The following is a 27,467-nucleotide window of genomic DNA, read 5'->3' as shown; positions in this document are numbered from 1 at the left end:
ACGCCACTCTTTGCAGCTTTGCTTGGGTTATTGCAGGGGTCAGGGTCACACGTCCTCCATGATTTTTCCGGAATGTCCTCCATGTGTCCGGACGCTGCTCCCTTGGATGCTCAGGGGACGCTGGCTTGCCCAGCCTTGCCTCGGGGAGCGTGGCAGGGTCCTCCTGAGCGCGAGACGCTTTCCCCGGGAAAAAGAGAGAGATGGGGGGGGCTCCTGATTGGCCCTCTGAGGCCCCGCCCCCTCCTCCCCCGGCCCTCCGTGGCGCGTGCCACTTAAAGGGCTCCCCGGCGGGCGCGCGCCCCGGGAGAGGAATGCCATTGCTGGCCCTGGAGAAAGCAAGCAAGCAAGCGCCGGAGGCAGGAAGGAAAGAAGGGGCCCCGGAGCTCTGCAAGGAAAGAGCAGCCTGTGCCCCCTGCCTGCCCCTCTTGCCCCTCTCGCCCATGAAGAAGCAGCCGCCCTCCCAGAGTTGATGCTCCTCCGCTCCCTCCAGCCATGAGCTGCCTGGATGTTATGTACCAAGTCTATGGTCCTCCCCAGCCTTACTTCGCAGCAGCCTACACTCCCTACCACCAGGTAAGGAGAAAGAGAGAGGGGCTGAGAGAATGTGACTTGATGGAGCGAAAGCGGGCTGAGAGAGTGTGACTTGCCGGAAAGAGGGAGGAGGCTTAGAGAATGTGACTTGGAGAGAGGGAGGAGGCTGAGAGAGTATGATTTGCGGAAGACACAGAGGCTGTGAGACAGTGAGTTGCCAGAGAAGAGGGGCTGAGAGAATGTGACTTGATGGAGCGAAAGCGGGTTGAGAGAGTGTGACTTGCAGAAGAGAGAAAGGCTGAGGGGAGGGGGAGGGAAGAACTGGGATATTGAGTTTTGTATGGATTCTTTTAATTGTAAGCAGCCTCGATTGTCTTTGACAGAGAGGCGGGATAAAAATAAAGCTTATTATTATTATTATTATTATTATTATTATTATTAGAGATTGTGGCTTGCTGGAGAGCAGGAGGAGGCATAGAGAGTGTGACTTGCAGAAGAGAGAGAGGCTGAGAGAGTGTGACTACGGGTCCCCCAGTGGGTTGCCATGGTCGATATTTATTTATTTATTTGTTCGTTCATTCATTTCCTTTTTATGCCGCCTTTCTCCCAGGAGGGACCCAAGGCGGCTCATAGATAATTTTTAAAAAATTTTTAAAAATCTCCGTAAAATTCACTCAATTGGTTTTACTTAGGTATTCTGGGAAGGCTAGTTTGTTGCGGCTCCAGAGTAACTGCAGAAATAACCCGGTCTGGCAGCGCTTTAACTCTTTATGTGGCTCTTTGCTATGGAATTCTGGGAATTAGAGTATGGAATTCTGGGAGTTGGAGTTTGTTGTGGAGCCCATCTGGGCTCCACAACAAACTCCAACTCCCAGAATTCCATAACAAAGAGTCAGACCAAGAATTAAAGCGCTGCCAAACCGGGTTATTTCTGCAGTGCGGATTCAGCCTATGGTGGTGGCTCTTCACTCCCGAGCAAAATATCTTCTGGGTTCCAGCCTTTGCCTGTTTAAATCCCATTGGCATCCATGGGATTTCTACCTCCGCGGAATGATCGCCCGATTGTCTTCGAACCGAATTGCAAAACCGCAGTTGTTAAAACTTATCCTCCCCCCAAAAGAAAAAAGAAAGGAATTGAGACACTACCTTTAATCTTTTAAAGGATACTTCGCAAACATCTTTGAAAGATAAGAGTGATATTTGGATAACTAATGGTATGTTGACAGATATTCGTCAAAAAGAGGTGAATATCCATGTATACTTTCATGGAATTGAAATGGAAATGGAAATGAAGTAACTAGTTCTTCTTGAACTTGGAGTTTCGTTCCTCGAATCGGACTGAAACGCATCTCCGATTTAAAGAAATCTGGGTTTTCGCTGCAAGTTTTTGAACAGGAGTTTTGTCCAGAAGTTTTGGAAATTCAAGTCTGGAAGGAAAACAAGAATAACAAAAACAAATAAACCCCCAATGGTCCGGAAAGATAAGATGACTGGACTCGGTCTGATATATTTTTCAACCAATAATAATAATAATAATAATAATTTAATAGGATTTATTGAGGCAGACATGTGAAAACGCTCACCAACTGCCCCAAAAGCCAAGCCAATATTTTTTTCTCTAACAGAAGATGCGAGAGAATTTAGGGTGGTTTTTTTCCCCATTGCTTTCCCGGTCTCTTCTTGAAGTAACTTTTGGCCCAAAACACACTGCAGAAACAATCCAGTCTGAGACCTCTTTAGCTGCCTTGGCTCAGTGCTATTAGGGAATCCTGGAAACTAGTTTATTGTGGCCCCAGAGCTCTCTCTGACAGAGAAGGCTCAATGTCTCACAAAACTACACTTCCCAGAATTTCCTAGCATTGAGCCAGGGCAGTTAAAGTAGTTTCAAACTGGATTATTTCTGCAGTGTGTTTTGGACCTTTGCTTTTAGCCGAGGCGATCTCTGCGGGATTGTGCGCCTGATTCTTTAAGAAGCAGAAGCCTTTCGCTCCTGGAAATAATATATATTTGCCTTGATTATTTTATAGAGGAAACCTTCCATAAGTCGCTTAAAACAAGAACAAGCGGCCATGCAATCCGGAGGGAGTCGCGATCTCCAGCGCAATCCGATTCCTCTCTGCTCGGAAATAATTATCTTCATTTGTAGTATTTATACCCCGCTCTTCAACCAAAAGGCTGTCAGGGCGGCTTACATGTTTTGTTGAATTAGGCATTTCCCTGCCTTCAGGTTTACAATCTTAAGAAGCCCAACAGTGCGAAGGAAGTTGTTTCAAATGCAAGGCTACAACTCCCCAATTCCCTATCAAGCCTGCTCTGGGAATTTCAATAAATGTGTTGCCTCATATAAAATAGAATAATTTTTTTAAACAGTTTGGGACGGAATCCGGATTGGAGTTTGCGTTTTTGTTTTATTTTATTCCTCTCCTCTTGCGCGAAACTGAAATGCCGCATTAAGGAAGATGAAATTAAGCAAGGATATGATAGGAGCCGCTTACTCACTCTTTCCCACTGGTTTAGATTAGGATGATCTCATCCGCGAATTCCCTGCAACCCGTAGTATTTATTTACCCCGGCTCCGATGTGAGGTTAGAGCCTGCCCTGATGCAAGGATGAAGTGTGTCCTGTCTACGTCCGCACTGCAGAAATAATCCACTTTGACTGCCATGGCTCAATGCGATGAAGTTGTGGGATCTGTAGTTTTTGTTGTGGCACCAGAGCGCTCTGACAGAGAAGGCTAAATATCTCACAAAACTGCAGATCCCAGAATTCCATAGCACTGGTCCAGGGCAGTTGAAGTGGCGTCGAACTGGGTTGTTTTGGCAGGGCATCCATGGCCTTATTAACAAGTGTCTCTTCGCTGAAACGAAGAAATATAAAAAGTAACTAAATTGCTCGCTTCTCCGTATTTCTGCCATTGTGCAAACTGGTGTCAAAAGTCCAGTCCGCACTGCAGAAATAATCCACTTTGAGGCTGCTTTAACAATGCTCGCCTCAATGCTACGAAATCCTGGGGATTGTAGTTTATTGTGGCGCCAGAGCTCTATGACAGAGAAGGCTAAATGTCTCGCAAAATGAATGTCTCATAAAATGTCTCTACAGTTCCCAGGATTCCCTAGCATTGAGCCAGGGCAGTTAGAGTGGTCTCAAACTGGATTATTTCTGCAGTGTGCTTTGGACCAAAGGTACTTAATTCTTGTCCCTTTCCATCTATGGAGGGAGCCATGTATTGATTTCATCATGAGAGTTTTGTGTGGGTTTTGTGGGGCTGTGTGCCATGTTCTAGAAGAGCCACATAGCCCGAAAAAGACACAAAAAACTATGGATGCCGGCATCCTTCTGACCTGAGGCTGAAGCCACAGGCGGCAATAAAAGCAGCCCGACGCCACTCCTGTAACTGTGGGATCCTTGGATTTGTAGTTTGGTGAGAAAACAGAGCTCTCTGACAGACCAAACTGGGAACGCCTTACCAAACTACAGATCCCACGATTCGACGGAATAGAGTCATGGCAGTTAAAGCGGGGTCAGACTGCTTGGTGTGTTCAGTCTGAAGACCAGGTGAGTCTTTTTGGGTGGCATCCCTGGCTGCATCTACACTGGAGGGAGAACCCGGTTTGGCACCGCTTTAACTCTTTTCTGGCTCAAGGCTATGGAATTCTGGGAGCTGGAGTTTGTTGTGGGGCCCAGAGAGGACCAGATTTCGAGATTTACGAGGCGGCAAAATGTCAATTATTTAGTCAGTTTGCCAAGACTGAGATTCATTGGAAGAAAAGAAGTTGGTGGCATGAGCTTTAATGTAAAATATGCACCTGAGGATCCACCAAAGCGTCTTTTTTCCCCCAGTTGGACTCGAAAAGGGCGCTGCAAGGTCCCTTGGCCTTCATGACTGGTCTTCCAGACGAACGCAGCTCCATTCAGCCACTTCTTCTCGCCAACGCGGCCTTTTCGCTTCTCTCTTTCCACCAAATTCCCAGCAACGAAATCGGAGTTCAAGGCTAACCGGAACGAATGGAAGAACATCCCCAATCCACAAAACAGCAATACAGTACCTTTATTGGCCAACCTCAAATACATGTTCCAGACTGAGAAATAATCCGGTTCAACCGCCCAGGCTCACTGCTAGGGGTTTTGTGAGGCATTTAGCCTTCTCTGTCAGACAGCTCTGGTGCCACAACAAACTACAAATCCCAGGATTCCATAGCCTTGAGCCAGGGCAGGGCATTTCTCCAATGTGGATGCAGCCCTACTAGTTTTCTTTATCTGGACGTTTGGATCCTCTGACTGGCACCTGAAGTGTATTATTGGTATGCTGAGGCATCTTGCAGCACCTTTGAGACTGACTGACTGACAGAAAGAAAGAAGTTGGCAGCATGAGCTTTTCTAGACCTGAGCCCGTTTTGGAGTGGAGAATCCAGAGACAGACCTATATAACCCACACAAAACCATAAAGCCTTGTAAGCCCGATAATATATAAGCTATAGAAAACCTTGCAGGTATGGAGTTGTGGTGGCAAGTCCATGCATCTCCATCTCCATCCATACAAGGTTTTGGATGAGAACTGACATTTTCACACACAAATGGCTTATACAGTATAGGTCTGTCTCTGTGTTCTCCACTCCAAACATGCATTTGAATCTAGGAAAGCTCAGGCTGCCAACTTCTTTCTTTCAGTGAGGCTCAAAGGTGCTGCAAGATCCCTTGGCATTATTGATTTTCCTGACTATGCCGGCTGTGTCTTTGAATTCTACTAGGTGTAGTTGTTGTTGTTGTTGTTAAAGCTAACTTGATCCACTTTGAACGCCTGAGGAAGCCACAGAGCGGGGGTGCGCAAGTGAGGCCAAGACACACTGCAGGAATAATAATCCAGTCTGAGACCGCTTTAACTGCCATGGCCCAATGCTAGGGAATCCTGGAAATTATAGTTTTGTGAGACATTTAGCCTTCTCTCTCTGAGAGCTCTGGTGCCACAACAAATTACAGTTCCCAAGATTCCCTAGCATTGAGCAAGGGCAGTTAAAGCGGTCTCAAAGTGGGTTATTTCTGCAGTGTGTTTCGGGCCTTGAGGGCTGCCCTTGCGCTCCTCCAACGGAGGAGGAAGAGTATGTAGAGAGATCTTGTGGCACCTTTGAGACTCATTGGAAGAAAGAAGTTGGCAGCATGAGCTTTCGTAGGCTTCAATCTACTTCCTAGATGCATTTGGTGGAAGTTTCTGTTATTCCTGGGATGCCAAAAAGCTACTTCATTAGATTGTATAATGCATATGTTTAAGGATTGTGTTCGAATGGCTTGAAACTTAAAACGTCCAGTCAATACTGCAGCCTTGTTTTCATGAAAATAATAATAATAATAATAATAATAATAATAATAATAATAATAATAATAAAACAACAACAACAACAACAACTAGCTCTGTTTAACTGGCATTATATGTAACTCCTCATTTCTGAGCTGTGCCCGGAAGTAAGTTGCAGTCAGGGAATACAACTTCCATCAAATGCCACGAGGCTACAGTTGGCAAAATCTTTAAAATGCCAAAAGACTATTTGTATATGTGTGTGTGTGTGTGTGTGTGTGTGTGTGTGTTTGTGTTGCAGCAGACTAACAAACCTACCACACCACTTGGCAGGATCAGTTCAGTTGTTCTCAACATCCCAGTCCAGTCCAGTCGTGCTTCATGATCCTTCCTGATCTATTGTAACATCGAAACTCTGACTTAGATCAACAATAAATCAGTACATAAAGGGATCTTGCAGCATCTTTGAGACTAAAAGATCGTAGGCTTAAGTCTACTTCATCAGATGCATGGAGTGAATGACTTCATGGTCCCTTTGTGTACTGATCCAGACCCAGACTAACACTGCTGTGTCTTTGAATAAATCAGTTCAGTTTGTTCCTCATTTCCCTGAATCTTGATGCTTGTGAAACAAGAGACTACAGTACAGTGGGCCCTTGGTATCCACTGAGGTTTGGCCCCAGGACCTCCTGGGATGCCAGCATTTGCAGATGTTCAATTGCTACTAAATACAAATGCCATAGTAAAATGGTGTCCCTTATATAAAATGGCAAAGTCCACAGTTGGCTTTTCTATATATATTTTAAATATTTTGAAGCTGTGGATGATTTTACCCATGGATAAGAAATCCGTGGACATGGAAGGCTGAGTGTATGTACAAGAGAGCATGTGTGTGTATGAAAGATAAACTGTAATGTCTCCAGGCATCATATGTAACCTCAAAGGTGCCTGGAATCTGTGGTAGAGACTGCTTCCTCTCTTCTCAAGACATGAGTCCTAACATTGCTGAGCAATTCTTCAACCTAAAACTTTTGTTTTGTTAGTCAGGACTTAGGCAAACTGTGTATATACTGATGTTCAAAAACGTATGTTTCAAGGTAACACATAGTAAATGCTCTAAGGTACATAACCTGACTCCTGCTTGTTTGCCTTGTTTTGCAGAAGTCAGTCTCAGAGGGATATGACAGAAATTCTGCTCATTTCTCAGCAGATTTTGCCAAAGGAGAGACCAGTCTTCATCTTTCCCAAAAGGATCTCTAGGTCTTCTATTGAACCAGTCTTCATTTCTCCCCAGAGGGTCTAACACCCTGGGAAACTACCCCCTAGTCCAACTGGGTTTACACAGAGATATTGGCAGTAACTATCCACACATCTTCTTGTTGTTGTGTGCCTTCAGGTTGTTTCCGACTTATGATGACCCTAAGGTGAACCTATCATGGGGTTTTCTTGGCAAGATTTGTTCAGAGGTAGTTTCCCATTACCTTTCCCTTAGGCTGAGAGTGTGTGACTTGCTCAAGATCACCCAGTGAGTTTCATGGCTGAGCAGAGAATTGAACACTGGTCTCCAGACTCACAATCCAACACTCAAACCACTAGGCCACACTTGCAATGGTGCATCCCAACTAGAGTAAACCAAATGAATTGATTGAATTGGAAGTCAACATTTCTGTAAATCTCATTGATTCAAATGAGTCTACTTCATTTGGGCGTACCACTTGATTTAGGCCAGAGTGTTTTATTAAAACATGAAGCTGAAGGACATAACATTGATTCTCCTCTCTTACCTGGAAAGGCAATGCTGTACAAATGTTGCTCTGCCAATTGACACACTCCTTGACAATCTGAGGGGGCCTGATGTGTGCACTGGACCCTAATTGGCTTTTGCTCTCCTCCACAGAAACTCGCCTTCTACTCGAAAATGCAGGAAGCCGCTGAGAGTGCCACCAGTGCCAGCACAAGTGGGAGCGGCAGCACCAGCAGTGCCAGCAGCTCTTTCTCCAGCCACACTGCCCCTGCCAGCATCAAAGAGGAAGAGTGCAGCCCAGAGAAAGAGCGCCCCCCGGAGGCTGAGTACATCAGCTCCAGATGTGTCCTGTTCACCTATTTCCAAGGGGACATCAGTGCCGTGGTGGACGAGCACTTCAGCCGAGCCCTCAGCCAACCCAGCAGCTACGCATCCAGCAGCACCAGTGCGAAGGCCACTACAGCTGCTAGGAGCACCAGCTCTTGGAGGGGTGAGCCCATAGGCCTCTCAGTCATGTCTGATCCTTGTGGTGGTGTCTCTCTGAGTGCAGCACTGGGAAACCACCACCTGTCTTTGCCTTCAGAGTAAGAACTTGTTGATGTGGAAGACAGGGTTACTTCTGTTTCACACCTGGGGCTAAAGATGCTGCATGCCTGTTAGTGTCTAGTGTGGAGGTCACAAGAGCAATCCACTTGGAGCAATGCCTTCTAGCAGAGTTGTGTCTATTTTGTTGGTAATCCACTTTAAGCTTCACCTGTGAAAGCTGAGGGGGAGAGATGCAGGACCTGGGAAAGGACAGGCTTAGGGAGCTAGGTATGTTTATTCTGGAGAGGAAAAGATTAAGAAGTGATATGATAGCCCTGTTTAAATACTTGAAAGGATGTCACATTGAGGATGGAACAAGCTTGTTTTCTGCTGTTCCAGAGAGTAGGACCTGGAACAATGGATGCAAGCTACAGGAACCAATTCCACCTCAACATTAGGAGGAACTTCCTGACAGTAAGGGCTGTTCAACAGTGGAATACACTTCCTTGGAGTGTAGTGGAGTCTCCTTCTTTAGAGGTCTTTAAACAGGCTGGATGGCCATCTGTCAGGCATGCTTTGATTATGAGTTCCTGAATAGCAGTGGGTTGGACTGGATAGCCCTTGTGCTCTCTTCCAACTCTATGATTCTATGATTCTAAGTTACTTTTTGAACTCTTCCAAACTGTGAGAAATGTTTTAGGGCATGTCCCCATTACAACTTTGGGCTAGTCTACCCAATTAAAATACCCCTCATTCCAGTCAAAGAGAATGCCATTCAGCTACATCTAATTTTCAGACTTTTTGTAGAGGGGTGTGTGAAAAAGTCCACAGAAATAAGCTTTGTGATTTTTTTTTTTACTGGAGTATCTGTGGAAGTCTGCAGAAATGCATATTATCACACATGTGGCCAACCATCTGCTTTGCAGATGGCTGCACATTTTCAGCAGAGAAAGGGTGAATAGAAGTGAATAGATGTGAAGACAATTAATGGTCAATGTGAATCTGCAAGAATCTGCAGCAGTGCACATAGTATACTTACACATAGACTACCCCTTTGATGGCATGGCACTCCTTTTCTGGGAGTTTGAAGTAAAGACTTAAGGTGCCAGAAGTCTCTTTTGCTGTATATACAAAAGTGGCCATGTTGACATCCAAGTGGGCTATAATCCCTTAAAGAAGAACATTTTGTTCTAAAAGGCATGGGAAGAATGTTGCTGAACTGCATTTCCCATCATCCTTCACAATCTAGAGGCCATGTGATTCACCCTCTGTTCAGGGTCATAGGTTAAAATGTTTCCCTACAGGCTTTTCTTGTATTACATTTCTAAATGTCAGTTTTATGTCCATTTATACTCTTGCGTAGAGACTACTGAGTTTGTCATATGTACCTGTACATACCTTTGAAAGTTTTAAAAGCAACAGTCCTAAAGGTGAATTTCAAAGACCAGGCACCACAAGAGAATGCAGAGATGCCATTATAACAATGGCTCATGCTCTTCTGTCCAAGGTTTCCCCCCGCCTGCCGCTGCCCCTGAAATTTGGAAAATCTTCCTTATCATCATCACTCCCTTCTCCATGCAGAAGGGAGATTTGTATAATATGAGATTGACTAATTATAGCATCAGGAATAAAAGCATAGTTGATACTATGCTGTGCCAGTGCAGAATATAAAACAAATGCTGTGCACTAAAGGTAGTTTCTGAGCACTTTACAGAATTCATAGTAGTGATAATCTTCTTTCACGTCAGACTCATAATTGGGTATCTTGTAACTGAGTGCAACGCCTAACAATCATTAAATGCATCATGGTGTCTGCCACAGCTATTAGTTTAGAAGTAGATTCCCAGGGTGTTAGCTCTGTTTCAGGAAAAGATAAAGACTGGTTCAATTAAGATTCAAGCTGCACCTTCACTGCAGAAACAATCCAATTTGATGCCACTTTAACTGCCTTGGCTCAATGCTATGGAATTCTGGGAATTTGTCATCTGTTATGGCCCCAGAGCTCTCTGACAGAGAAGGCTAAATGCCTCACAAAACTACAATTCATGGAATTCCATAGCATTAAGCCATGACAATTAGTGGTGTCAAATTGGATTATTTCGGCAGTGAAGATGCAGCTTGAGTCTTAGTTGGTTGGCTGGTTGATATAATGTCTGCAGTGCAGATACAGCCTCAGTCTTATTTTGCAGAGTTCACAAACTGAAAGTGCTGGATCTTTCTGAGAGTAGTTTTAGTAAAGTATGGCAAACAGGCAGTATGCAGGTTTCATAGCTAAAAAAATTACTAATTACTAAAATTACTAATACCTTCAAGGAGTGCTTGCTGCTATCCCATGGTGGTTTTCCCATGGAATTGACAAAAAGGGATCCAGAATGGCTAATGGCTTTAATTCCAGAGTAATAAAACAATGGTAGGGTTGCCATAAATCAGGACCTCCGAACCGGGACAAATGTAGGACAACATTTTCAAATGTAGGACACTTTTTTTTAAAGCAGATCCAAGCCTCTCACTCCCAGTTTCACTTTCCTCTCCCCCCCCCCCGACCCCTTCGGGGGAGAGGAAATCCCCAGAAAGGAGAAGCCTGGGCAGCGGAGGACAAGCCTAGACTGAGGACACAGGCTCCTGAGGGACTTGTGTGCTCGGCCCAGGCCTGTCCTCCGAGGCCACTCTCCTCTTCCCAGACCTCCCCTTTCCCCCAAAGGGCTCTTTGGAGGGAAGGGAAGGAAGGCAGGAAGGGAGAGGAGAGACCTGGGCACTAGCCCGGTCCTGCTCTTCCCGGACCTCCCCTTTCCTGCAAAGGGCTCTTTTTGGAGCCCTTTGAAGAGAAGGGAAAGGAACGAGGACTTGGTGGCTGCGGAGGACAGCCCCAGGCCTCTCCTCAGAGGCTTCATTTTCCTCAGGCCAAAGGGAGAAGCCTGACCCAAGCAGGGAAGGTAAGTAGGGAACTAGGGAGGGAAGGAGGGAAGGGGGAGGCAAGGCGAGGGACTTTTGTCCCCAATCCGACATCCCATGCTTCTTCACTGAGACTCTACTGTACACAGAAAGTGCTCTTTGGGGGGGGGACCTTTGAAAATGGGCACCCACCTCCTCCTCCTCCTTCTGTTTCCCCCTCTTCCTCCTCCTCGCCATGCACTAAGAAAGGGCACTTTTCCCTTCCCCTGGCTGGCCCAGAGTCTCACTCCCCCTCCTCCTCCAAGGGTCTACCTCCTCCTTGAGGCTGGCCAATGGCAGAGTGGGGCTGGAAAGAGCTCCGCTCCAGCTGCTGTGCCATTGGCCAGCCAGCCTCAAGGGGATGAGTGTTCCCTTTAGGCACGATAATACAAGCACGGGCACAGCAGGGTTATGGCATCCCTAGTTGTGACAATACCTGGATAGTCAGACAGGTAGAATGAACAGGGACACAACCTGAGGTGAGGTGGACCGTAATGAATTGTTTTGCAATGGGGTTTATTTAATATCTATTGCAAAAGAGGAACATAAAAGGGGCTGGGGGGGGGGGGGATTGACCAGATCTCCTTCAGTATTTGTTTTATTACTGTCTAGGTCTCCCACATATCCTTAGGTTGGTGCGACCCCTTACCTAGTTTCCACAGGTCATCATGACCTCTCCAAAAACATGACCAATGCTAGATATTAATTATGAAACTTCATATCCACCTAGAAGGGTGTAGGATATGCTAACAGTGGACTGAACACAGGCCAAAGGAAAATATCAGGATTCTGAAGGAGGTGGGCCACTGTTCCCTCCACTCTAGAGCCCTATGGATTTATTGATTTATTAAAAAAAACAAGCATTCGTTTAAGTTCTGAATCAAGGTTAGCTCATGTCGACTCAGGCTGGTCAGCTGAACAAACTCATGTTGTCCATGTGCCTCCAAGTCATGCATCAACTTATGGTGACCCCATGAATTTCATCAAGTTTTCATAGGCAAGGAATCCTCAAAGGTGGTTTTGCCAGTTCCTACCTCTAAGATACAGCCTACAGCGCCCGGTATTTGCCAGCAGTCTCTCATTCAAGTACAGTACTAACCAAGGCTGAGCCTGCTTAGCTTCCAAGATTAGGCAGAGTCTGGTACCTTTATGTTACCTGACAAAATCCTCAACTCTTTAAAGCAATTTAATGTTGTTTCTTGTATATAAAAATAGAAAAGTAGTTAGTCTTTAGTATGTGTCGGGGAGTCTGTGGGCTAAGGCATTTTAAAGAAAAATAGTTGTTGTTTTTAAGGCACAAGCTCTCATTAGCCAGTGCCAGCTTCCCTCAGGATACACACATACACAATTTATATATGAAAAGAGCCAGCGTGGTGTAGTGGTTTGAGCATTGTGATACAACTCTGGAGAGCAGGGTTCAAATACCCATGCAGCCATTGAAACCCATTAGGTGACCTTGGGCAAATCACATGCTCTCAGCCTCAGAGGAAGACAAAGGCAAAGGCTTCTCTGAACAAAACTTGCCAAAAAAACCCCATGAGAGGTGCGCCTTACGGTCGCCATAGGTCAGAAACTACCTGAAGGCACACAGCACACAATTAGAGATGAAGTAGACTCTGGGCTGTGAAAGTTTGTCATGATAAGAGCAGACTTAAAATACCACAGACTTTATTGTGGTTTTTCAATGTGACTGAATGGTCACAAACTTATTACTGGCCCTGTAAAATATGATGAAGATTTTATTTATATTTAATTTTTATCTCTGCCTTGCCACTCAGCCTGCAGAGCCCTCCAAAGCAATGTTTTTGAATATTATTTAAAAACAGATCAAAACAATTTATTTTTTAAAAAAGCATGCATAATTCCAACAGTCAAAAAAGCCATCCCACATTTTAAGGACCGACAGTCATGTGAAACAGTGCTATCCTTGCTGCCTGCTGGAAACTTATGGAGGACAGGGCAGTCCGACTTCCCCCGGGAAGGAGTTGTATACAGCTCAGGTGCTGCAACAGAAAAAGTCCTGTCACATACACATACTAACCTAGCCTCCGAGAGCAGTCATGGGATATATAAGAGGGCCACCGCCAAGGATCTCATAATTCAAGCAGGCTCATCAAAAAGGAGACAACCTTTCAGGCTCCTCTTGAACAAGCTCAGTTTTCTTGACAGTTGTCCTGTCTGTTGGCCCAACTAAAGACCTGAGTTGTTTAAGAAGGGTTAAGGAATTAACAGAGTAATAATAACTCACCAAGACCTGCTCTAGTCTTGGCCTAACTGTGAGGCAACATATGGGCCACATCCTTGGGCTGGGAAAGGTTTGAGTCTGGCAGAACAATGCTCTTCTCTCACTCCACCCTTCATCTGTCCCTGCTTTGGCTCATCTGCCAGCAGTGCAGTTGTGCTGGCTGATCCCTGAGAACAGGCCGCAGTAAGGCTTTGCACTAACAGAAGAGCAATTTACCAGGCACAAGAGACTGATGCTTTTTTCTAAACCCCTCTAATTCTGTCTCAGAGATGTGCTAGCTGCAGGGGCTTAAGAACTGATAGAAGCCTCTTCTGCTGGCTGAATAGCTTTTATGCTGGTATAAACCCCCCCTCTCTTTTTGCCAACTGATCTTAGAGATCAGTGGCCCAGGCGCTATGTCACTCTGCCATTACAAAGTTAGGCCACAGCACAGTAGTCCTAAGTAATTTCCAATGTCCTTAGCCTGGGAAAACAGCTTCAGCTAGTCTCCTGTCGGCCCAGCTGCTCCTCTCAGCCATATTGGTGATGTACGATTGTGCTCTAAGACAGTTATACTCAGGCTATCTGAAGGCAAACAGGGAAAAAAGACCCAAAAAATAATAATAATTCTAAAATGTCACAACAGAGAGAAAAGTGACACAACAGAGTTGCAGTCCTGTTCTGCAACTGCTGTTGTTAACAGAATCTGTCCTGCAAGCTTTAAAAGAAGTAGCCATGTCATGCTCTTGCAGCATTAAAAAAAGGGTGGGATGTGGCAGTACCTTTATGACTAACTCATTTTTATTAATGCATGAAAATAAAATACTACTTGGTACTGCATTTGAAGAAGTCAGTTGATATCCACGAAAGTTCATGATGCGTTGTCACACTTCTTTTTTCTGCTCCCCCTTCTCTCCTCATTTTTACACCATGAAAGCCATTCACTGTGTCTAGCAATAACAGGATTGAAGGCAGTAGTAAAAGAGGGAGCTACAGGTGGATTGATTCAATTAAGGAAGCCACAGCCTTGAGTTTGCAAGATCTGATCATGGCAGTGGGTGACTGGGGATGTTGGAGGTCTCTTATTCCTAGGGTCACCTTGTTGCATTTGACTTGCCTAACAACAATAGGTAGAATTGAATGACATATCTGTGTTACTCTGGATCAGTATGCAGAGGGATCTTGCAGCACCTGTGAGACTAACAGAGGTAGAAAGAAGTTGGTAGCGTAAGTTTTCATAGACTTAAGTCTACGTCCTCAGATGCATGGAGTGAAATGTGAAGGAACAGACCTGTATAAGCAGGCTGCCAGAATAGCAATAGAAATGTAAAATTTGTGGGTATGGCAAAGAGGTGACAAGTTCCATTTTAATGATGTTAAAACTGTTTAAGTTGGATTTTAACAATCCCTCCCTGGAGGGAATCTAGAAGAACTTGAGCCTGATAGTTCCCCCAAAGATTTTACCAATTCACTTCTCGGTAGATGCATGTAAAAGCGGGTAAGACTGTTTCTCTCATAGAAGGTGGTTACCATCTCTTTCTTATGTGCCTTCAAGTCGGTCAAGTTGTTTCTGACTTATGGCGATCCTAAGGTGAACCTATTATAGGGTTTTCTTGGTAAATTTCTTCAGAGGGGGTTTGCCTTTGCCATCCTCTGAGGCTGAGAGAGTGTGACTTGCCCAAGGTCACTGAGCTGGGATTCAAACCCAGAGTTGTAGTCCAACACTGACAGCACTACACCATGCTGTCTCTAGAGTTACCATACCCTCCTTTTCCAAATAATGTTCTCCTTTTCTGAGCTAAATTGTCTGTCTGGGCCAATTGTTAGCATTATGAAATATATCTGAATGATCAGTGAACATGGTTGTGAATTTAAATAGAACGGAGTTTAGGAATATTTCTAGGAGCATCTACATACTGAGGGCATTTAAAGTGAGAGTCATCATAGTGATCAGCTGGTAAACATGTTTTCTTTTTTACTGTGCAAAATATGATAACCCCTTTGTGCAATTCCATTATTTTCTGGGTTGTTGTTTTGTTTGTTTCTCTTTGAAGGGTTGCTTACAGAGAGCTGGATCCAATTGTTGGTTCCAGTGAGAATAGCCCCCTTGAACCCAATGAATAAACCAACAGTTAAGCAGATTGCAGTGGCTCAGTGGGTCTACTTGAACTAAGCACTGGATTTAGAACCCCCCCCCCCCCCCCCAAAAACCCCTTATTTTCCGGCATGAACGGCAGGGAAAGGCTGGTCAACCTTGTTGTTCTTCTAAATTGGGAATTTCCTGCTCCTGGGATGGGCTCCAAATGCCTTCTTGCAGGAGTCAGTCTCTTGGCCCAAGTACAGCAAAGGCAGGCTGTGGAAAAGGACCTCCTGGCAGAGGACCTGGCTCTGCCCATGAGCCCAAAGGAGGGCAGGAAGGGCCTCAGCCAGGGAGCCCAAAAACATTGGGAGGGAAAAAGAAAGAAATCCCTGCGCATGGCTGGGAAAGGGCTGAGGCTGGGAGGCAACAAGAAGGAACGCCAGCTTGAACGAGCAACGCTTTGCGCCATGCGCAGAGGCTTCCCTCTATCGGCCTCCATCTCCAGCAGCTGCTCCGGCCACAAGAGCAGCAGCCCAGGAGAGCTCTTTCGCTCCTCCTTCGCAGCTGCATCCGCACTGGGGGAACAATCCGGTTTGAGTTGCTGCATTTACAACTCCCAGAATCCCAGAGCATGAAGCCATGGCAGTTGAAGCGGTCTCAAAACGGATTATTTCTGCAGTGTGGATGCATTGGCGTGAAACCTCTTACAGGATAATTTCCTGGAGGAAGGAGGAATATCTTCAGACTCCTGGGGAAGGAAAGCTGCTAAGAAATGATGGGAGCGGGTAAGAAATGATGATGAGACTTCCTCAGAAAGAGTGGCAACCGCTGCTTCAAACAGGCACTGGATGGTCAATTTCAGACTTATATTTTGGGGGGGCCCTCCCATCATCATCGATCATCATCATTATCATAATCTCCCTCCCTTTCCCCCAAAACTGGGACTTTTAATATTTTACAATTTAAAAAAAAAACAGTATAGTTTTAAAAAGCATACAAAATAGTACATTAAAACAGAAGAAAGTCCACTTTCGCTGGCAGGGCTGGATCCTGGGGTTTTTAGTTTGCTGCTGCGAAATGAGACATGCCCCCCCCTATGAGAATGCTCAATGCTCCTCCGGGATCCTGGGAGATCCCAGGATCCCATGGGATCGACCCAGAGCGGTAAAGGTGGGATCCTAGCATTGTGTGGCATGAAAAAGAGCCGAGCTGCAAGGGGAGCGGGCGGGAAGGGTTCTTTTAGTCGGAAGACCCATTGGCAGAGCCTGGGAGTTGTAGTCCAACCGGGGGGGGGTTCTGCTCAAGGGCTCACTTTTGCAAGGGAAAGAGATGCCAAAATAGAGGGGATGCAGGTGGTCTTCTTGTAAGTGGAGACGGAAGGAAGGTAATTGGTTAGACATTGTTAAGATGGCGTAATTTTTAAGGCTGTAAAGCTTTAAAGCTGACCTTCACAACAAGTCACACTCTCTCAGCCTCAGAGGATGGCCATGGCACACCCCCTCTGAAGAAGTTTTGCCAAGAAAACCCCATGATAGGATGATCGCCTTAGGGTTGCATTAGTTGGGAGCGACTGAAAGGCACACGACAACAACAACAACAACAGGGTGACCTGGAAAGTCCTCTTCCCCAGCACTTCACCAGTGTTTCAGCCCAAGCATCAAGTCTGTCGATCTGAAATATTTGTCGACTGTTATTATATATTATTATTATATAATAGTAGGCGACCTGAAGGCGCAATAAATCCCATTTTTTCACACCGAACCCAATTTTCCTTCCATCCCCAAATGACTCGGATTGCGCAGTGAAAAAAGACAGTGAGAACTGCACACCCCAAACTCTTACATTTGCTATGTTTCCCTTCCTTTGATACCTTTGCCTTCACAAGGTCTTCCTAAATGTGGATTATTCCCGCAGTGTGTTTTGGATTTAAGGCTGTCTCCGCACTGGAGGAATAATTCAGTTCGAGCCCACTTTAACTGCCATGGCTCCATGCTATGGAATTCTGGGAATTGGTTGCTGATTGTGAGCTGCGCTGGTTGTGTGGATTTGGGCGAAAGTGCAAAAGTCCAAAGGCTGAGACGAGATCCTTATGACCTGCTTGTTTTAAAGGCGTTTTCTCAAGAGCTCAATAGCTCTTTGTTATTACTATTATTCTTGATGCGGGACATTGGCGTCACTTTTGAAAGCTGTACAGCTGACCTTGGACAAGTCACACTCTCTCAGCCTCAGAGGAGGGCGCTGAGTGCGGAGGTAGATTCCCTATTTCCGTCGTCTTGCGGCTTCCAAATCCCAAACCGGCTTTTAGTGCAGAGCAGCCTCTCTTGGATTCAGTACACACAAATGGAGCTCCTACACACCCGAACAGGCTCACAGTTGTCCCTCTGCCTTTCCTTCGCCGGACTCTCGCTTTCCTTTCTAGGGACACGAGTTCAAGATCGTGTGCTTCAAAGGCAACCGTTTGCCAAACTCGGCAATCCAGATCGGAATGGGCTTCTCTTGGTTCTTGAAAGCGAGACTTCTCTCCTCTCTCCCTTCACTTTCGAGGTCTGTTTGTGAGAACACAAGGCGGTGCTCACAACAGCTGCATCTGGCTGACCAGACGCTTTGGGGAGAAAAATGTTGTTGCTGTTGTTGTGTGCCTTCAATCCGTTCCCGACTTCCGTCGGCCCGAAGGAGGCGACCCGATCTTGGGGTTTCCTGGGCAAGGTTTCTTCAGAGGCGGCTTGCCAGGGCCCTCCTCTGAGGCTGAGAGAGTGTGACTTGCCCAAGGCCAGCTTTGCAGCTTTCAAAAGCGACGCCACCTGAACAATGTCCAACCAACCTCCCTCCGGGCCGATTTCCCCCCATAACAATAAATAAATCACCGAGACAGATGTACTCTCTTCTTGGAAGGAGCAAAGAAGCATCAAAAATAATAGCAATAACGAAGAGCTTTCTTGAGAAAACGCCTTTAAAAGAAGCAGGTGATAGTGATAGGATCTCAGCCTTTTTACTTTGCACTTTCGCACAAATCCACACAAGTCGTGCGTACGTCCTTGAAGGTGGTGAACTGCAGCGAAAAGAAACACTCTTTCGGAAGGTTTGTGTCCGGATCAGAGAGTTATTAGTGGCAATATTCAGGGAAGAATCCAGTCCAGGAAAAGGAGAGATGGGGGCGGCTGTAATCCTGTTCTTTCTAAGCGGAACAAGTCACATTGGATGCAATGAGACTTACTTCAATGCACACAGTCTTGGGGTACAATTCAACCTGGCTTTAGTAAGGTCGCCGGAATCGGCTCTGGTTAAATAAAAGCATTATTGTTTTATTGATTTCACTTCTATCTGCCTTTCTCCCCGGAGGGACCCAAGACGGCTCACAGCTTCTTGTCACTTTGGAGGTATGCTGTTTAAATGATGCATGCGTCCTAATAAAAATAATAAAATGTATTTATACCCCTTAGGACTGGAGCGTGGCTTTGGGCGGCTTCTGGACTCTTAGGACGCATGCATCATTTAGACAGCATACCTCCAAAGTGAGACGAAGCAGCTTTATTTTGGGCTGTCTATATGGTCCCTAAGATGATTATAAAAAATTCAAACGATTAAAAACATCTGTGTATGAAATCACATAAAGTAGCCACAGTAAAAGATAATATAAAAATCACATATAATATAGTGAAGTGAAAGCATCAAACAGTCTTCAAACCGAGTTGCTCAGAAAGAAAGTCCAGGGCATCAAGGGAATTAGGCTTGCACAGCCTCACAGTCGAAACCGATGCATTTCGATGCAGAAAGGAGCGCAGGAAGAGCATTGCTGCACACTCAAGTCGCCTCTCAACTTATTAGAGAACCCCATGAATTTCACAGCGTTTTCTTATCCAAGGAATACTCACAGGAGGTTTTTTTCCAGTCCTTTCTTCTGAACTATAGAAGGCAGCACCTGGTACTCCTTGGCTGTCTCCCCTCCAAGTACTAACCAGGGCTAACTTTGCTTAGCTTTCAGAAAGTGACAGGATCTGGTTTCAGGACAGACAGCGTGCTTTGAGTGTTGGACTAATTAATAATAATAATAGTAATAGTAATAATAGATTTTATTTATATCCTGCCTTTCCAGAAGGATCCAGGTGTGTTGCAATAGAATGCATAAATAAATACATAACCCATACATAAGTCAAATTACATATTCCCCTTATCCCTTACTTTAAAACTAAAATAGCAACACTACAACTACAAATTAAAAGCCATTTAAAATAGGCAAGATTGGGGAGAGACATAAACTAATGACTCTAGAGACCAGGGTTCGAATCCCTGATCGGCCATGAAAGGAAGAAAAAAACCCCACTGGGCAAGTCACACTCTCTCAGCCTCAGAGGATGGCTATGGCAAACCACCACCCCCTTGGAGAAACTTGCCAAGAAAAACGCCATGCCAGGGTCGCCACAACAACTTACCACCTTAAAAAGGATTGTGAATAAACTGAATATATATTAAGCAAGCTGAAACAAAAAACAGCCAAAGGTATACATCAGACAAAGATATATAGATACATAGTTTAAACGGGAGTAGCTCGCAGTCACTTCAGAGGCAGGGAGGGGCAGACTAGATCTCCAGAATGAATAGCTGGACTGGCATTTTTGTCTGCCATTAACTCAGCTCTGGCCCCAACACGAACTACAATTCCCAGAAATCTATCCCATGAAGCCAAGGCAATTAATGTGGGGACTCAAACCGGATTATTTCCACAGTGTGCACGCAGCCCTGGCCAGTGACAAGCAAGCTCTCTCTTGAGACACAGATGTGGACCTTGTTATTTATTCATTTTATTTATTTATTTCCAAGATTTATATCCCGCCTTTCTCCCACAGTGGGATTCAAGGCGGTTTGCAATATATTTGAAAACATACCAAGGTTAAAACATTGAATACAAAAGTTAACATTAACACTGCTAACAACTAAAGCACAGATAAAAACAGCCTCATTCAACCTTCTTCCCTCTAGTCCAGTGCTTCCCAAACTTTGGGGCTCCAGCTGTTTTGGACTTCAACTCCCAGACGCCCCAGACAGCTTTGCCAACCGTCAGGAATTCTGGAAGGTGAAGTGAAAAACATCTGGAAGAACAAAGTTTGGGGATCACTGAGGGAGTCGTAAGATATGACAGCTGGGTGTAAGCCCCTTCTGCTGTGGGAGTTATAGTGGACAGGATTCAAGTCCAAAAGGTGAAAAAACTCAATCCTGTTTAACACTAACAGTGGCCCCAGTGACTAGGCACTGAGAGACAGGCTTGGTGGGACATAAAATATGTATCCTACTATGTTATCTGGTAACATTTACAGACAATATCATATTTGGTAATATATCAGATTTGATTCCATCACTAAGATTGTGACTACTATACTGTACAGTATAACATGACCCCTGGAAGTTGTAGAAGGAAACCATCACTGTAGCAAAATGTGAATGCCTACGTTGAAAAAGAGCATGAAATTTTTCTGTTTTTTATTTTATTAAAGTCATATCAATAAAAATATAATAGAAAGAAAGACAGACCTGGTGGGAAGGCGGTCGAAGCGACCGAAGTGTTGAGTCTCCCTGCTCAGAGTGTACTTCTGCACAGACTACCAGGGTGGCTCAAGTCAGTTTGCTGTCTGAGGCCCAACAGTAAATGGTATCCTCACACCACCAGCATCAGTTGAGATGGATGGTACTGAGAGCCAGACAAGGTATTCTTCCCTCACACTTCTTCCCCACCACCACCACCCATACCAAACCCAGACATTTATTGCACTTTTTGTGATACCCAGAATTGGTACCTGAGGCCAGACATCCAGCATAGTGTAGTGGTCTGAGTGTTATCCCACTTGGCCATGAATCCCTGGGCAACCTTGGGCTAGTCACACACTCTTAGGCTCAGGGAAAGGGAATGGCAAACCTTAGCCTGGAGAAGAGAAGATTAAGAGGTGATATGATAGCCCTGTTTAAATATTTGAAGGGATGTCCTACTGAGGAGGGAGCGAGCTTGTTTTCTGCTGCTCCAGAGAACAGGACCCGGAGCAATGGATGCAAGCTACAGGAAAAGAGATTCCACCTCAACATTAGGAGGAACTTCCTGACAGTAAGGGCTGTTCGACAGTGGAACACACTCCCTCGGAGTGTAGTGGTGGAATCTCCTTCCTTTTGGGTCTTTAAACAGAGGCTGGATGGCCATCTGTCAGGGGTGCTTTGATTGAGATTTCCTGCATGGCAGGGCGTCTCGTCCAATTCTGTGATCCTCTGAACAAATCTTGCTAAGGCAACCCCACGATAGGGTCTCCTTCAGGTCGCCATAAACTGGAAACAACTTCAAGGCACACAACCACCATCACCACAACAATTCCCAGAATTCCATAGTGTTGAGCCATGGCAGTTAAAGGCAGAGGGCAAACTGGAATACTCTATTTAAAAGTAGGGTGGGCCTTGGAGTTCCTTCCCGTTGTGTGCCCTCAAGTTGTGCAGCCACAATTATAGCCACCCCTTTTGATAGAAATACTCTAGAAGATCCCTTGCATCCACTAAGTTGGGGGCAATTTTATTAATCACCCATCTGCTTCATCAAGGGCCTAGAAACTGTAGTTCTGGGACAGTAGTTAGAAGAATCACCAGGCTACAGTCCCCAGAATTCTTTGGAAGAAGCCATTACAATTAAATGAGTTATACAAGTAGGAGCAAGTCATGTCCATAGTAGTAAGACCAAATCATGTTCATAGTAGTGAGGCTGCTACTCCCATAGCCACTGGCATCTAAAGCAATTTGACCATATCATCAATCATGAAATTGTAATAAAATTGGAGGCAAGTGAAATAAAAAAATAATAACCCCTGAATAAATTTTGGAAAAAGGATCCAGATGATCCCTAGAGTATATTTTTTAATGTTTTACTTGTGCAAGGTTTACCTGACCTGGTTGTTTCATTTTACATATGCATATTGTTAGTTTTGAATAAAGAGCTTGCTGAAAGCTGTTGAACAGCTCCTCTTTTTTTTTTGCAATATCCCTATTCTTTTCCACTTTATTTCTGCCTCTGGTATGACATTTTTTGTGAAAGAAGTAATGCCCAGGAACATACTTTGTTAACTGATTTATATCTGTACTGAACTCTGAAAATTATGGATCACTTTCTGTGAATCAAGGCTCAAAACATTACTATTCTTTTTTGCATTCTTCCTTTCAAAGATTTAGTAGAGCCTGAACTGAGTTTCTTAAGGCTTTCTTCTTTCATGTTGTATCTTTGGAGTACAGTGCAAAATGACACTGATGCTGCTTTTTAATTGATCAAAACACCAGGTTATTTTTGCACATAACACATACACACACAACACCCCCCCCCAAAAAAAATCCCATTCACTCATGTTTGTGCCAATGTTGTTAATGTGGGGTAGAATACAAAAGTAAAATTCAGTGATAGAATTTTATATTGTGTGTTATAGGTTGACTTTATACTTAAGGGTGAAAAGAGACATGGTGTAGACATGATGTGAAAGTTTTTGAACTGTACTCCAAACAAAGATGCAATATGAAAAAAGAAAGGCATAAGGCATACCATGAAATGTAGACTCAAGCCAATATAGGTTTTAAATGTAAGTGCATTAGGCATGAGAAAAGAAGCACATCACATTTAATGCTATGTGAAAGTGCTCCAGCTTTTGTATTCACTTTTTTTGTGCATGCCTGCACCTTTGAGTTGCTTGTTGACTTATGGTGACCCCATGAATTTCATTGGGTTTTCTTAGGCAATGAATCTTCAGAAGTGGCTTTCCAAGTCCTTCCTCTGAAATACAGCCCACATTTCTGGTAGTCAGTGCTTCCCTTCCAACTGGGGCTGACGCTGCTTAGCTTCAAGCTCAGTCAGGAGCCGGTGCCTTTTTTAGGCACTGTACATACTCTAGGGGTGCAGAAAATGTGAAGCAAAATATTTCAACATTGCTTGTAACAGTGCTGTCAGGATCCTCTCTGAGAAGTACGCTTCTGTTCTGAATGTGAATCAGTCAGGGGTTTATCAGTGAAGGAATCTAAGGTGAAATCATTACATGTGGGTACTCTTGTAGATGAGGCAGGGGGACAATTTGTATTGGAAGCCAAGTTGAAGGTGGATATTATATACAGAGAGAGTAATGATGATGACAAATGAATTAAAATTCCATCATTTTGTTTCTCTGAATTTTTCTTCTCTCTACCCTCCTTTTTCAGATGGATCGTTCCCCATGAGCCAACGCAGCTTCCCACCTTCCTTCTGGAACAGCACATACCAGCCCTCTTCGGTGCCAGCTTCCTTGGGCAGCCCACTGGCAGCCACCACCCACAGCGAACTGCCCTTTGCCACAGCGGACCCTTATTCCCCAGGCTCACTGCACAGCCACCTCCACCAGGGTGGCCCAGAGCCCTGGCACCCTGCTCACCACCATCACCATCATCACCACCACCACCCTTACATTGGCACACAGAGCTCACCCTATCCCCGCCCCACCACTGTACATGAGGTATATGGCCCACACTTCGACCCACGCTATGGCTCGCTCCTTGTGCCCGCTGCTTCTGTGCGCCCCCATCGTCTCACACCTGGGTCTGTGCCTACACCTGTCAGCCCTCAGTGTGAGCTAGGCAAAAGTGAGCCTGCCACGTCAGCATGGACAACGCCAGCACCTTTCACCAGTCCAGCAGGGGAAATGGCACAGAGCTTAGGTCTCAATGTGGACACAGGTAAGGCCCACAGGATACATCTGTGTGTGTCTGTGTGACCTTCCCTCACATCTTGAGCAACCTCTGTCGTTGTTTTAAAATCAGGATAGGAAAGTAGGTAAGGGATCACCTTCCACAAGGCCTCTTTGTAATGAAAGGAGAATCTCTGCAGCAAGGAATGTGAAATTTTGTGTTACTGAACACATGGTGTCACACTTTATATTACATTATGCCATGATGGCATACATTTGCTAATTCCTGCTATCCATAATTGGCTATCCATGAAGTAGGCAGAGAAGTGCACAGTATGATGGCAGTATCAGACATTTGTATCACACATAGTACCAGGTTAAGAAGAGAAACAGATGTGGAGCAATGACAGAACTCTATTATTTTCCTGGTAATGGTCCACCTTCAGTAACCCAAGAATATCAACTCACATTTGAAGAAGTTATGCTTTAAAAATGGAAACAACCTTTTCCCTCCGGAAACTTTCTGATTGATATACTGCTTCAGATTCTTGATAGCAAACTATTTCCCTGCATTAGAATGATACCAGTTCTGTAGGTATGCAAACTTGGGTGCTTCCATCACACACTTACTTTCCCTCTTTTTTAGGGGAAAAATATCTATTTTGTATTATTCAAAAGAAACAGATAAGAAGTAAAATTAATTGTTCTTGTTCAGGCCTGGTTTAAATAAAATGGACTCTGTATCTTCTGAATATATGACAGTTATTACTCAAGCATCAGTAACTTCAATGGGGCAGGGAATTATGTGGGTACTTGGTGCTCCTCTCAATATTTCCCACTTCTGTATTTGTTCCGTTGGCCTTCAGTCATATTAAGGTCCTATACAATACAGTACTGGTTAAACTGTTCCTCCCCATAGTTATTTTTATCATTCCTTTGGTTCCCCCAAGCTAGTTTTTGGGGCATCACTTTTGTTATCCAGTTTGACTGAATAATACTGTAAACTGCCTTCATCTCTGCTGAAATAAGCCAACACTTTTGGTAGGGTAGTTGGATGGGGAATAGTTCCCACCATGACAACTCATTTTTTAATGCCATACCTAAAGGCCAATCTGAGCTCTGGCACTTCTGTCTGTGCCTTAGACATGAAAAGCCCTTTCAGACAATCATAGCACTGTCATTCCATTTTAACTGCCATGGTTCCATCCTATGAAATCCTGGGATTTGTAGTTTAAGGAGGAGCATTTAGAATTCTCAACCAGGAACCTCTAGTATGTCACCAAATTACAAACCCAGGATGTTATAGGATGCTGTCACGGCAATTAAAGTGACTCGCCAGACTACAAATTGTGTAGCGTTGAAGGGCACAAAAGACTTCTTATGTTTCACATAGGTTAGTTGTCTGCTAAGACAAGAAAATGGTGGTGTTTTACTTTTTCTGTCCTTATTTTAAATTTTTTCCTCTTCCTTTCTGTTTTGGTTTCTTTCTATCTTTTCTCTCTCTTTCTGTCTCTGTTCTCAGGTCTACAGCCTCAGGATAAAGGGAAGGATCTCTATTGGTTTTAGACCTACCCTCCCATCTCCTCTTCCCCCTCTAGTGAGATCTCTACCTAAGTAGGACTGGTGGTGACAGAGCTGAAATCGAGTGGATTTGTAACAGCTTCTGATCTTGGTTTGCAGCTCGCTGTTATTCCTTCTGTGGTGGATCCCTCCTGAGCTGAGCTGCCCGAGTCTGCCACATGCAAACTCCATCTCCTCTGCCCTGGCCCCATCTTTGTCACTCAGAATATCATGTCGCATTTCAAGGACAAGGACATGGGCAATGCAATGGGATATAACAGCTGCTTCAAGTTGCCATTTCACCCAAGAAAACAATAAGATTTGGGGGGATGTAAAGGGGTTAAGCACCCTCTCTTCTCATGAAGGCTTAAAACCAAGCACAATGGCATCACATCCTGAACTGTGGGCAGGCAATTCTAAAGAGTCAAGAAGACTGTGAAAACCACTGAGTTTTGGAAGGAAAACTGTTGATAGGAATGGTAAAAAAACCTTTCTTTTCAATTGTCATTTTTTTAAAAAAGAGCAACTACTGTTTGAAAACAGCATGGGAAAATATTCAGACATTATAAATGGGGTTTTTGTCCTTTATGGTGTAGAAATTCTAAAACACATTTGGGACTTCAGCGAAAAGAAAAGAAAAGGGCAAATCTTTCAGACTGTAGTGTGGTGATGAGTGGCAAGTGACTAGCACAGGCCACCTGCCTCCAAGATTACACAAATGCAGCTGTTCAAGAGACAACTGTTACAGCTCTAGGAACTTGACAACCAAGGTGGCACTTCTCTGAGTTTGGCACAACAATTGTGTTGGATAATGCATACATACATATGTGTATATATAAGATTTTTATACAAGGAACGTTTTATGATGAAAGAAGAGACCCTTCCAGGAAAAGGGAATGAGAGAAGAAAATCCTGACAAGCCATCAGGAGGAACAACTGGAGAAAACAGGGGGGAAATAACTGGATAGACAAAGGACTTCTTTTAAATTGAATGCTCTCTTGTGTATCTTTCTAGGGGGCAGGCAATGTGGTCTCTCTCTCTCTCTCTTCCCTTTTCCTCAGAAGGGACATGTCAGAAGTGTTTCTTTGTAGAAAAGTTGCATTAAAGATGTCTCCTTTCACCCTCTGACTACAAGAGTTTTGTGAAGAATTCAAGCAAAACTGGCTGGAGAGTTCTTTTCAGCCCAGTCTCTAGCATTCTGAGAAGGGGAAGAAGGAGAAAACTTTCTGAACTCCATGCATAATTACAGACATCTTGAGAATCTTTCTCCTGGATATTTTGTTTTACATTCTGTACTCAGCAGCCCAGATCACTATAACCTTTCCTCTCAGATGAGGAAGTTTTCCAGTCCCATAATCATTTTGGTTGTCCCTATCTATACCTTTTCCAGCAGTATGATACCCTCTTCCCAATGTGACAAGGCTTTCTGATACTGGAAGGTTTATTTTCAGACCCTGCCATAGAATTTTTTTTTCACACCTGTTCCAGAATAGCTCCAAGTTCCCTTTCCTTGTCATCTGCCACTGACTATCCTCCCATCAATTTATAGAGGGACTTTGTATATATATTTGCCCCAGAAGGCTAGATTCAGCCCCAGGGCCTGAGGATTCACACCCCAGGGAGTAAGCCTATCCAAATGCAATATGGATAAATATGCAGTATTTGTATATATACAATACTCAAGGCTTTCCTACCAACCTCTTCTCATATTAGCCAAGAGTGGAGATGTAAAGGGGCTAACTATATTTCTTACTGACTTTTCCCTCCTTTGGTGGCCTGATATTTCTGGGCTCCAAGAGAATGTGGCTCCTGTGATGTCTTCTAAACTTGGCCAGATTAATCTTTCATCTACTGCCTTTTGCTTTCTTGCAAGGAGAATAGAACAAGAGCTGCCCACACAGTCTATTAGACTTCTTCA

The 27,467-nt window shown here is 44.5% G+C and overlaps 1 protein-coding gene across 1 annotated transcript; it reads left to right on the top strand.

Moving 5' to 3' along the window:
• Window positions 1-314: 314 nt before the first annotated feature.
• VGLL2 (vestigial like family member 2) lies at window positions 315-26,669 on the top strand. Its single transcript, XM_042448874.1, has 4 exons — window positions 315-573; window positions 7,719-8,055; window positions 23,528-24,037; window positions 25,511-26,669. The coding sequence occupies exons 1-4, from the start codon at window positions 493-495 to the stop codon at window positions 25,552-25,554; spliced, it is 972 nt and encodes a 323-aa protein (XP_042304808.1). The 5' UTR covers window positions 315-492; the 3' UTR covers window positions 25,555-26,669.
• The last annotated feature ends 798 nt before the right edge of the window (window positions 26,670-27,467 follow it).

This window comes from Sceloporus undulatus, chromosome 1 (genome assembly GCF_019175285.1).
Source record: "Sceloporus undulatus isolate JIND9_A2432 ecotype Alabama chromosome 1, SceUnd_v1.1, whole genome shotgun sequence".
In the NCBI taxonomy this organism is placed as follows: domain Eukaryota; kingdom Metazoa; phylum Chordata; class Lepidosauria; order Squamata; family Phrynosomatidae; genus Sceloporus; species Sceloporus undulatus.
This window is presented reverse-complemented; position numbering and strand designations above follow the sequence as displayed.